The 12,556-nt window shown below is 44.4% G+C and overlaps 1 protein-coding gene across 1 annotated transcript in view; it reads left to right on the top strand.

Moving 5' to 3' along the window:
- The window catches only part of LOC139533585 (ras-related protein Rab-21), a 55,226-nt gene extending 42,842 nt beyond the window's left edge, over positions 1 to 12,384 (top strand). Inside the window, exons 5-7 of the mRNA XM_071331734.1 lie at positions 2,245 to 2,299; positions 2,595 to 2,683; positions 2,962 to 12,384. Coding sequence (XP_071187835.1) covers positions 2,245 to 2,299; positions 2,595 to 2,683; positions 2,962 to 3,104 — 287 coding nt within the window. The 3' untranslated portion in view covers positions 3,105 to 12,384. The remainder of the gene's footprint in view (positions 1 to 2,244; positions 2,300 to 2,594; positions 2,684 to 2,961) is intronic.
- The last annotated feature ends 172 nt before the right edge of the window (positions 12,385 to 12,556 follow it).

The following is a 12,556-nucleotide window of genomic DNA, read 5'->3' as shown; positions in this document are numbered from 1 at the left end:
AACACTAATTAACAAGGTCTCAAAGTCAATCTGAAACTGCACCGTTCACAACCTAGGCAGTGAGATGCAGTTCGTAATATCACCACTAGATGTCAGGTCATGTAAAGAAACACTTCATGGTAACCTCCCAATGAGAGCTTGTTATGACAAGCACACGCTAGTTGTTCATTATGAAACATGTTTTCTTACTGAAACCATCATGTAAATTACACACTTATTCAATAAAACATTTATTATTTCAACTAACGGCATGTGTTGATGACAAATTGTTCATGCTAGAAAATCCTTACCACACTGGTTTTAGTCACACGTTGTAATTTAACTAGCTGGCTAACAATCTAATCTCGTCATGAATGCAAGCACATGGCCTGAATGACAGATCTGAGGCTACTGTCTTGTTTTTTGCAGATTGTATATTTCAGAAAAACGACCTAAAACCCAGTAACATAATAGGGCTAGACAGTAACGGTATTCTTTTAGTATCAAGGATGACTGGTCACTTTGCCACCAGTCCAGTGTTCGCATACAAGTAGCACAGATTGCTAGCTAGCTAGGCTAACTACCGTGCTGGCTAGCTGCAAGCCTAACTAACGTTAACGAAGTGAAAAATGTGATGAGGACAGGGCTGCTTGCTTGGTGAAGTGTACTTTATTTACTTATTCAAATATGCTGTCGCTGGCTGTGGCAAACTACTCACTGTCAACCCACCATGTCTACGCTCTTTCACGTTGTGATGTAGAGCTGAATGATGCTCAGTGAGCAGTCCATAGAGCGCCCTCTTCAGACGGATTTGTTTATTCTATCTATATAATATCTGCGCTTTAGCTGTGGATCAACGATACAAATATTTTTGTAAAAGGCTAATATCGGCCGAAATATATATATATTTTTATATTGGTCAATCAATCAAATGTATTTATGTAGCCCTTTGTACATCAGCTGATATCTCAGTACTGTACAGAAACCCAGCCTAAAACCCCAAACAGCAAGCTATGCAGGTGTAGAAGCACGGTGGCTAGGAAAAACTCCCTAGAAAGGCCAAAACCTAGGAAGAAACCTAGAGAGGAACCAGGCTCTGAGGGGTGGCCAGTCGTCTTCTGGCTGTGCCGGGTGGAGATTATAACAGTACATGGCCAAGATGTTCAAACGTTTATAGATGACCTGCAGGGTCAGATAATAATAATCACATATTGGTCAACCGATTTATGGGATCTAATCTTAACTAGACAAACCTCCGTAGGAAAGTTATTTTAATTGTTTTCTCACAAAAATCTGGTGGAAAATGACCATATACTGAATAAAAATATTACCGCAACGATTTTACTGAGTTACAGTTCATATAAGGAATTCGGTCAATTGAAATAAATGCATTGGGCGCTAATCTATGGATTTCACATGACTGGGCAGGGGTGCAGCCATAGGTTGGCCTGGGAGGGCGTAGGCCCACCCACTTGGGAGACAGGCACATCCACTGAGCAATCAGAAAAATATTTTTTCCCCACAAAATAACTTTATTACTGACAGAAATTATGGTAGAGAAATGAACATTCAATCCCCTGGCAATAGCTTTGGTGCCAATTGCACGCTCCCTCAAAACTTGAAACTTCTGTGGCATTTTGTTGTGTGACAACTGCATTTTTTTTAGTGGCCCTTTATTGTCCCCAGCACAAGGTGCACCTGTGTAATGATCATGGCGTTTAATCAGCTTCTTGATATGCCACATCTTTCAGGTGGATGGGTTATCTTTGCAAAGGAGAAATGCTCACAAACAGGAATGTAAATACATTTGTGCACAATATTTGAGAGATATTTTTGTCAGTATGGAACATTTCTGCGTTCTTTTATTTTAGCTTATGGGACCAACACTTTACATGTTGCATTTTATATTTTTGTTATATATATATATAATACACACTGAGCAAATATATATATATATATATATATATATATAACACTATATGTCTATCTCTATATATATATATATATATATATATATATGGTGTAATTGTTTGTGATGGTCAATGACTTCTGCATTGTAAATCATGAGTTAAACTAACGCTGTCAAGATAAACATGACTGTTGCAGTCACGACCCCCATCACATGACAGGGTTCTAACCTCAATGGTCTCTTCCTGGTTAAATAAAGTGTGCCTTCAATCTACTATACGTACAGTTGGTGGTGCTAATGTCAAATATATAGTATGTGATCTCTAAACTAATACATCCTCTTTGTTCTTCTCTTAGGTAATAAAGTAGATCTGGAGAAAGAGAGACATGTATCAGTTGAAGAGGCAGAAGGGTTTGTTTTGTCACTCTTCTCCTTGTACAGCAGGGCTGTTCAGTCTTATCAGCTTATGGAGCTGTACTGCTTTTGGAGTACCTTTTCATAACGTTGTCTAAACAGGAAGTCGACAGCCTTCTTTTGTTTGTAAATGTCGATGTAATTGAATGGTGATTGGTCTGAATGTTAACTAAACGTGATTTGGTCGGAATATTGATAACTTAAAAACGCACATTTGTCTGAGTGTTGACAACTGAATGGTGATTGGTGTAACGGATTGGTCTGTCTTCTCTGTGGATTCCTCTCCTCACAGGTATGCAGAGTCCGTGGGGGCGAAACACTACCACACATCAGCCAAACTAAACAAGGGAATAGAAGAACTGTTCCTAGACCTGTGTAAAAGTAAGCAGCCGTTCTCACGTGTTATGGAATAGTGATGATGAATGTACCGGCTCAGGTTGAGACAAAAATCAAATACTGGAAACGATTATATTATGATGGACCAGTTGGTAGGACTTTTATATTTGTTGATAGTACTTCTGAATTTTGTAGATTGGACTTAAAGCTTTTGTTTGTAGGATGTTTGGCTTTTCTTGGTTGTAAGGACTTTCAGCTTTTGTTGGTAGGACTTTGGTCTCCCACAGTACTGACTCTCCCTCTCGTCTCCCTTTTGTTGACAGGAATGATGGAGACGGCCCAAGCAGAGGAGAGGGCGAAGGGTAACGGAGCCAGCCAGTCAACGACATCACGAAGGGGGGTACAGATCGTGGACGATGACCCTCAAGCCGCCACGGCCGCGGGGGGCTGCTGCTCATCCGCTTAACCTCCACCCTCCACATCCCAACTTACCCCCCCACCTCCATGTCCCAACTTAACCCCCACCTCCACGTCCCAACTTACCCTCCACATCCCAACCTACCCCCCCACCTCCACATCCCAACCTACCCCCCCACCTCCACATCCCAACCTACCCCCCCACCTCCACATCCCAACCTACCCCCCCACCTCCACATCCCAACCTACCCCCCCACCTCCACATCCCAACCTACCCCCCCACCTCCACATCCCAACCTACCCCCCCACCTCCACATCCCAACTTACCCCCACCTCCACGTCCCAACCTACACCCCACCTCCACATCCCAACCTACCCCCCCACCTCCACATCCCAACTTACCCCCACCCTCCATGTCCCAACCTACCCCATCCTCCCCTTTCCCCCCTTAAGCAACCAGGACTGTTGCCTCTGCCCTCAGCCTCCCCTCTCATCTCCCTCCTTATGACATGAAGACTGCTGTTCTCCCTCTGAGTCATCGTACACTTTACTCACTACACTTCTCCCTCTATGGAACAATGTGCTGGCTTATATACTATTCTTTATACTGTAATATTCATTCATTGGTGCCCCTTCCTGACCCATCCGTATGAGACTTCTGACACCCCCTGCTGACCCATCCGTATGAGACTTCTGACACCCCCTGCTGACCCATCCGTATGAGACTTCTGACACCCCCTGCTGATCCATCCGTATGAGACTTCTGACACTCCCTCCTGACCCATCCGTATGAGACTTCTGACACCCCCTGCTGACCCATCCGTATGAGACTTCTGACACCCCCTGCTGACCCATCCGTATGAGACTTCTGACACCCCCTGCTGACCCATCCGTATGAGACTTCTGACACCCCCTCCTGACCCATCCGTATGAGACTTCTGACACCCCCTCCTGACCCATCCGTATGAGACTTCTGACACCCCCTGCTGACCCATCCGTATGAGACTTCTGACACCCCCTCCTGACCCATCCGTATGAGACTTCTGACACCCCCTGCTGACCCATCCGTATGAGACTCCTGACACCCCCTGCTGACCCATCCGTATGAGACTTCTGACACCCCCTGCTGACCCATCCGTATGAGACTTCTGACACCCCCTGCTGACCCATCCGTATGAGACTTCTGACACCCCCTGCTGACCCATCCGTATGAGACTTCTGACACCCCCTGCTGACCCATCCGTATGAGACTTCTGACACCCCCTGCTGACCCATCCGTATGAGACTCCTGACACCCCCTGCTGACCCATCCGTATGAGACTTCTGACACCCCCTGCTGACCCATCCGTATGAGACTTCTGACACCCCCTGCTGACCCATCCGTATGAGACTTCTGACACCCCCTGCTGACCCATCCGTATGAGACTTCTGACACCCCCTGCTGACCCATCCGTATGAGACTTCTGACACCCCCTGCTGACCCATCCGTATGAGACTTCTGAGTGATGAAGAGGTGAAGAGAACATGAAAGGAAGGAATCTGCCTCCTCTGTCTTTCTACAAACTAGCAGATGGACTTCTAACACACTAGTGTGAAATACACACTCACACACTGTCGTGAAATACACACACACACTGTCCCCACCTCTCTGAAATGAACATAAACCAACAGACTACATTATAACTCATAAACACTCATACCCCAGATTTCTAGGCCTTTTTTTTTTAGCGAGGATAATGTGCATGATGAGGTGATCCGTCTCTGAAGGCTTCATTTAGTTTCACTTTAGAGAAAGAAGAAGAAAAAAACTGATCTTTATTGTTGATAAACTAAAGTACATGTTGTATGGAAATGTGTCCAAGCCTTCGGTACTGCTTCTTCTTCTGTGGTGGTGAAGTGGTGAAAGCCCTCTGATTCCGTCATCCAGCTCTTTTCTTGGCCTGTGTTCATAAAGCTTCTCGGTAGGAGTCCCACCTGTCTCTGTAACCTTATTGAGTTCTAAAAGAGTAAACTGATCCTAGATCAGCGTTTCTGCTCTGAGACCCTTTATGAATACATGCATTGTGCTTTTTCAATAACAAAAAAAGAACTGTAAGTTCTCTCTTCCCCTCCTTTCTCTTGATCTTTCTCTCTGATTTAAAATGCAGATTTTTTGCACTGACCCGTCACTATCAATGCTTTTGTTATACTGCGTTTTCTTCCTGTTTGCCGAGTTTCTCTGTGAAAAATGTAAATGACAACAACAAAAAATACATTTAAAAAAACAACCCAAAAAACGTATGAAGAGTATGAATAACGTTGATGTTTTATCTGCTTTTTACAGGCTCTGGGGAAACGATACGCAGGTGTAGGAAAGTGTACAATAGTCTTAATGATTGTAAAATGAAATAACAATTGTGGATGAAAGCACACTTTCTGGAATTGTAATTTTTTAAACTGCTAGTGTCGTGTTTTGTAATAGAACAATTATAACTATTTACAACGCAGAGGTGTCAAATACATTGTCATTCTTTTTTATGAAACAATGGAAGCTTCAGTACACATCCTCCAACCGTTTTGAACTTAGACTCAAACATATTCAGAATACATAGCGTTAGGTAGTCACGTACTGCTTCTGATTGGAGGAGAACATGTTCTACTGCTTCTGATTGGAGGAGAACATGTTCTACTGCTTCTGATTGGAGGAGAACATGTTCTACTGCTTCTGATTGGAAGAGGACATGTTCTACTGCTTCTGATTGGAGGAGGACATGTTCTACTGCTTCTGATTGGAGGAGGACATGTTCTACTGCTTATGATTGGAGGAGAACATGTTCTACTGCTTATGATTGGAGGAGAACATGTTCTACTGCTTATGATTGGAGGAGGACATGTTCTACTGCTTCTGATTGGAGGAGAACATGTTCTACTGCTTATGATTGGAGGAGGACATGTTCTACTGCTTATGATTGGAGGAGAACATGTTCAACTGCTTCTGATTGGAGGAGGACATGTTCTACTGCTTATGATTGGAGGAGGACATATTCTACTGCTTCTGATTGGAGGAGAACATGTTCTACTGCTTATGATTGGAGGAGGACATGTTCTACTGCTTATGATTGGAGGAGGACATGTTCTACTGCTTATGATTGGAGGAGGACATATTCTTCTGCTTCTGATTGGAGGATGACATGTTGTAAAAGTGTAACTTCCTGAGACGATACCAACGGACTGTGATCACCAACACCATGTACAGAAGTTCTCCTGGCGCCGGCTACACAGAGAGGAGACCTACGGGGAGGGAGACTTCATTCCAGATCTCATGTCAACTCATGTTATTTAATGACATGTCTATGGTGGATTTCTGCAGGGAAACGGGGAGAGATTCATGATTGGTCTCTACTCTACAGACCTGGGTTCAAAGACTATTCAACAATGTTTGCTTGAGCCTGATAGGCAGGGTTTTCACTTTTAGTTCCACACTCAGTCACAGCTAAAGTATTGGTAATGATATGGAATAGTGTTGGTAATGATATGGAATAGTGTTGGTAATGATATGGAATAGTGTTGGTAATGATATGGAATAGTGTTGGTAATGATATGGAATAGTGTTTGAACCCAGATGTGCTACTCTGCCCTGGTTTATCCTCACCAGGATGAAAAGCTTCATTTCATTTGCTGACTGGTTAAACACAGTCACTACAACCCTGGTCTCCATAAGACTTAACCATACAGTGCTGACTGGTTAAACCCAGTCATTACAGCCTCTGGTCTCCATAAGACTTAACCATACGGTGCTGACTGGTTAAACCCAGTCACTACAGTCTCTGGTCTCCATAAGACTTAACCATACGGTGCTGACTGGTTAAACCCAGTCACTACAGCCTCTGGTCTCCATAAGACTTAACCATACGGTGACCAGGTAGAACTACATACTGTATCCACACTGTGATAAAGAGAGATTCCCCTACACCAGGGCTGTCTAACCCTGTTCCTGGAGATCTACCGTCCCGTAGGTTTTCACCAACCCTGTTCCTGGAGATCTACTGTCCTGTAGGTTTTCTCTCCAACCCTGTTCCTGAAGATCTACTGTCCTGTAGGTTTTCACTCCAACCCTGTTCCTGGAGATCTACTGTCCTGTAGGTTTATACTCCAACCCTGTTCCTGGAGATCTACTGTCCTGTAGGTTTTCTCTCCAACCCTGTTCCTGGAGATCTACTGTCCTGTAGGTTTATACTCCAACCCTGTTCCTGGAGATCTACTGTCCTGTAGGTTTATACTCCAACCCTGTTCCTGGAGATCTACTGTCCTGTAGGTTTATACTCCAACCCTGTTCCTGGAGATCTACCGTCCTGTAGGTTTATACTCCAACCCTGTTCCTGGAGAGTTACTGTCCTGTAGGTTTTCACTCCAACCCTGTTCCTGGAGAGTTACTGTCCTGTAGGTTTTCACTCCAACCCTGTTCCTGAAGATCTACCGTCCTGTAGGTTTTCACTCCAACCCTGTTCCTGGAGAGTTACTGTCCTGTAGGTTTTCACTCCAACCCTGTTCCTGGAGATCTACTGTCCTGTAGGTTTTCACTCCAACCCTGTTCCTGGAGATCTACTGTCCTGTAGGTTTTCACTCCAACCCTGTTCCTGGAGATCTACTGTCCTGTAGGTTTATACTCCAACCCTGTTCCTGGAGATCTACTGTCCTGTAGGTTTATACTCCAACCCTGTTCCTGGAGATCTACTGTCCTGTAGGTTTTCACTCCAACCCTGTTCCTGGAGATCTACTGTCCTGTAGGTTTATACTCCAACCCTGTTCCTGGAGATCTACCGTCCTGTAGGTTTTCACTCCAACCCTGTTCCTGGAGATCTACTGTCCTGTAGGTTTTCACTCCAACCCTGTTCCTGGAGAGTTACTGTCCTGTAGGTTTATACTCCAACCCTGTTCCTGGAGAGTTACTGTCCTGTAGGTTTATACGCCAACCCTGTTCCTGGAGATCTACTGTCCTGTAGGTTTATACTCCAACCCTGTTCCTGGAGATCTACCGTCCTGTAGGTTTATACTCCAACCCTGTTCCTGGAGAGTTACTGTCCTGTAGGTTTTCACTCCAACCCTGTTCCTGGAGAGTTACTGTCCTGTAGGTTTTCACTCCAACCCTGTTCCTGAAGATCTACCGTCCTGTAGGTTTTCACTCCAACCCTGTTCCTGGAGAGTTACTGTCCTGTAGGTTTTCACTCCAACCCTGTTCCTGGAGATCTACTGTCCTGTAGGTTTTCACTCCAACCCTGTTCCTGGAGATCTACTGTCCTGTAGGTTTTCACTCCAACCCTGTTCCTGGAGATCTACTGTCCTGTAGGTTTATACTCCAACCCTGTTCCTGGAGATCTACTGTCCTGTAGGTTTATACTCCAACCCTGTTCCTGGAGATCTACTGTCCTGTAGGTTTTCACTCCAACCCTGTTCCTGGAGATCTACTGTCCTGTAGGTTTATACTCCAACCCTGTTCCTGGAGATCTACCGTCCTGTAGGTTTTCACTCCAACCCTGTTCCTGGAGATCTACTGTCCTGTAGGTTTTCACTCCAACCCTGTTCCTGGAGAGTTACTGTCCTGTAGGTTTATACTCCAACCCTGTTCCTGGAGAGTTACTGTCCTGTAGGTTTATACGCCAACCCTGTTCCTGGAGATCTACTGTCCTGTAGGTTTTCTCTCCAACCCTGTTCCTGGAGATGTACTGTCCTGTAGGTTTTCTCTCCAACCCTGTTCCTGGAGATCTACTGTCCTGTAGGTTTTCACTCCAACCCTGTTCCTGGAGATCTACCGTCCTGTAGGTTTTCACTCCTGCCCTACACATTTGACAAGCTCAGTCTTCAATGAAGCAGTCTTCATGGTTTGGGTTGTTCTAGAGGCTGGCAGCATGTAAATGATGGTCTTTCACTACTGTTGCTGTGGCTCTAAACACCGGTTCCATGCAAATATGTTCTTGGACTGGTGTAAGAGAGATGGTGGAAACTCCCTCTAGCCCAAGCACAGTCCTACACCAATTCAATGCTTTTAAATGTGTGTGGGAGGAGATCATGAGAATTGGTATGCATGTACATTGCAAACCCTGTCTGTCCCTGTGGTGAGCTCCTCTCACTCCAGTAACTACAACCAACCATGTCTGAAGCCTGGCTGGTTCCACACGAGGCAGGCAGCCATCAGAGCTGCGTCATTCTCTGGGGCTGGAGCTTCTTGCCTCAGATCAGCTGATTGTAACATTCAGTGAGGTGAAAGGTTCAGATTGTAGCAGATGGAAATGTAATGTATAGCTGATGTATTCAATTCACTGTTCTACACGACGGATATCTGTCCTACACGACGGACGATATCTGTTCTACACGACGGACGATATCTGTCCTACACGACGGACGATATCTGTCCTACACGACGGACGATATCTGTCCTACACGACGGACGATATCTGTCCTACACGACGGACGATATCTGTTCTACACGACGGACGATATCTGTTCTACACGACGGACAATGTCTGTCCTCCACACAATCTATTTATATTCTGTATATAATGCACCCTCCTGAACAGACCCTTAGTTACTCTACCATTCTGATCAGTCTATAGCCATGTGGAGGTCTACCTGGTCAGTCTATCACCATGTGGAGGTCTACCTGGTCAGTCTATTGCCATGTGGAGGTATACCTGGTCAGTCTATACCTGGTGGTCTACTTGGTCAGTCTATAGCCATGTGGAGGTCTACCTGGTCAGTCTATAGCCATGTGGAGGTCTACCTGGTCAGTCTATCGCCATGTGGAGGTCTACCTGGTCAGTCTATCGCCATGTGGAGGTCTACCTGGTCAGTCTATCGCCATGTGGAGGTCTACTTGGTCAAACTATCGCCGTGTGGAGGTCTACCTGGTCATGTTGAGGTCTACCTGGTCATGATGTTGCTTCAATATATCCACATCATTTTCTTTCCTCATGATGCCATCTATTTTGTGAAGTGCACCAGTCCCTCCTGCAGCAAAGCACCCCCACAACATGATGCTGCCACCCCCGTGCTTCACGGTTGGGATGGTGTTCTTCGGCTTGCAAGCCTCACCCTTTTTCCTCCAAACATAACGATGGTCATTATGGCCAAACAGTTCTATTTTTGTGTCTTCAAACCAGAGGACATTTCTCCAAAAAGTACGATCTTTGTCCCATGTGCAGTTGAAAACTGTAGTCTGGCTTTTTTATGGCGGTTTTGGAGCAGTGGCTTCTTCCTTGCTGAGCGGCCTTTCAGGTTATATTAATATAGGACTCGTTTAACTGTGGATATAGATACTTTTGTACCTGTTTCCTCCAGCATCTTCACAAGGTCCTTTGCTGTTGTTCTGGGATTGATTTGTACTTTTCGCACCAAAGTACGTTCTTCTCTAGGAACTCGTTTCCTTCCTGAGCGGTATGATGGTTGCGTAGTACCATTGTGTTTATACTTGCGTACTATTGTTTGTACAGATTAACGTGGTACCTTCAGGTGTTTGGAAATTGCTTCCAAGGATGAACCAGACTTGTGGAGGTCTACATTTTTTTTTCTGAGGTCTTGGATGATTTCTTTTGATTTTCCCATGATGTCAAGCAAAGATGCACTGAGTTTGAAGGTAGGCCTTGAAATACATCCACAGGTACACCTCCAATTGACTTAAATGATGTCAATCAGAAGCTTCTAATGTCATGACATAATTTTCTGAAATTTTCCAAGCTGTTTAAAGGCACAGTCAACTTAGTGTATGTAAACTTCTGACCCACTGGAATTGTAATACGGTGAATTATAAGTGAAATAATCTGTCTGTAAACAAATGTTGGAAAAATTACTTTTGTCATGCACAAAGTAGATGTCCTAACCGACTTGCCAAAACTATAGTTAACAAGAAAAGTGTGTAGTGGTTGAAAAACAAGTTTTAATGACTCCAACTGTATGTGCACCACGTCATTGATCTCTCTCTCTCTGCTGTGTCCACTGAGCCCTGCGAACTCATTGGATAACGCTGGGCAGGCCTCTTGCTAGCTGTCACTCAAATGCGAGAGGCTGACGCTCATTGGCTAGAACTTGAATTGCTGGCCCACGTTGGGGGAAATGTAGAGAAAATGTATTTTAAAAAAACAGTTGCTTTTAAACTAGGGATTTGATGGTTAATTGAGGTAAAGTAATTCTGCTCATAGATTAAGCATGTATGACCTATATATGGACACATCCAGCCCAAAGAGGGAGGTTTAAAAAAAATACTTTCTTAGTTGCCAAAGTACTGCATGTCTGTAACTGACTTTCTGCACTCTACATTGTATATATCTTTTTATAAGACACATGTTCGTTTCATTCTCTTAATATAAAGAATTATGTTAACACAGCAAGTATTTCAGAGAGTGTTTACTGTCTGCCAGTGGATCAATAAAAACTTTGAACTTAAACACCAGAACACGCAACATCGGCACCTATCCAAGGACAGTTAAGTATTAACAATAAATGACTGAGTAAATGGTTCACTATTCATCTGTATATAATTCTTGAGTTTAGGTGTTTGATACCAAAGGATCCCAGAGTTGATCTGAAAGATGAGGACCTTCGTTGTTCTGCTGTTTGTTCTCTGCAGCTGTCTCTCTGAGCATCAGGTTTTTCACATTACAGACAATGCCAAGAAGCCAATCTTTATGGAAACCACACTGAGGGCCAGCGAGAGCCAGGTGGAGGAACAGAGAGTCCTACTCCAGGAGCTGAGAGCCATTGTGGCTCAACAGAGCACCAAACTGAATGAGATGGCAGCCAGCGTGGAGGAACTGAAGAGAGAGAACAGAGAGAGACCGAAGGTGGCCTTCTCAGCCTCGCTGTCTGAATCCAAAGGACCAAATAGTGATGATGTCATCCTGGTCTACAAACATGTCTTCAACAATATTGGTGAGGCTTACAGTCCGGTGACGGGTATCTTCAGAGCACCGGTTAATGGAGTCTACTACTTCACATACACTGCCTTTACAACCTCCAGCAAGGGGAGAAGAGTGTCGCTGTTTAAAAACGAACTTCTAATGGTGACTGTGACCGATGACGTTTCAGACTCCGAGGACGGTGGATCCAATGGTGTCACACTGCAGTTGGATGCAGGAGATGAGGTCTACACTCGTCTGGTGGCAGAATTTAACGTCTTTGATGACAAGAACCACCACAGCACCTTCTCTGGCTTTCTGCTCTTCACGTAGAAAACAGTTCCTTCCACAGCTGAATCCTACTGCTTTGTAATGATTTGATGACATATAGTACTATGACATCACAATGTTTATGGCTTTTTGTGTGAACTAAGCATTGATAACAAGGTGAAAAACAAACAATCTTGTGTCTTCATCATTTAACCGAACGCATCAGAATCAGAACCAACCAGTCCAACAGGATGTATTAAGCTTGAGTTATTCAGTTATTTTTGTACGGACCGGATCGGGTGATGCAATCTTTGTGCTGCTTTGTGGAAGAATGAAAGTGTAGACCTGATTCTCTTCTTAATAA

This window comes from Salvelinus alpinus, chromosome 11 (genome assembly GCF_045679555.1).
Source record: "Salvelinus alpinus chromosome 11, SLU_Salpinus.1, whole genome shotgun sequence".
NCBI lineage: Eukaryota > Metazoa > Chordata > Actinopteri > Salmoniformes > Salmonidae > Salvelinus > Salvelinus alpinus.
Note: the sequence above shows the minus strand (reverse complement) of the source record. Positions and strands in the feature narration are given on the sequence as shown.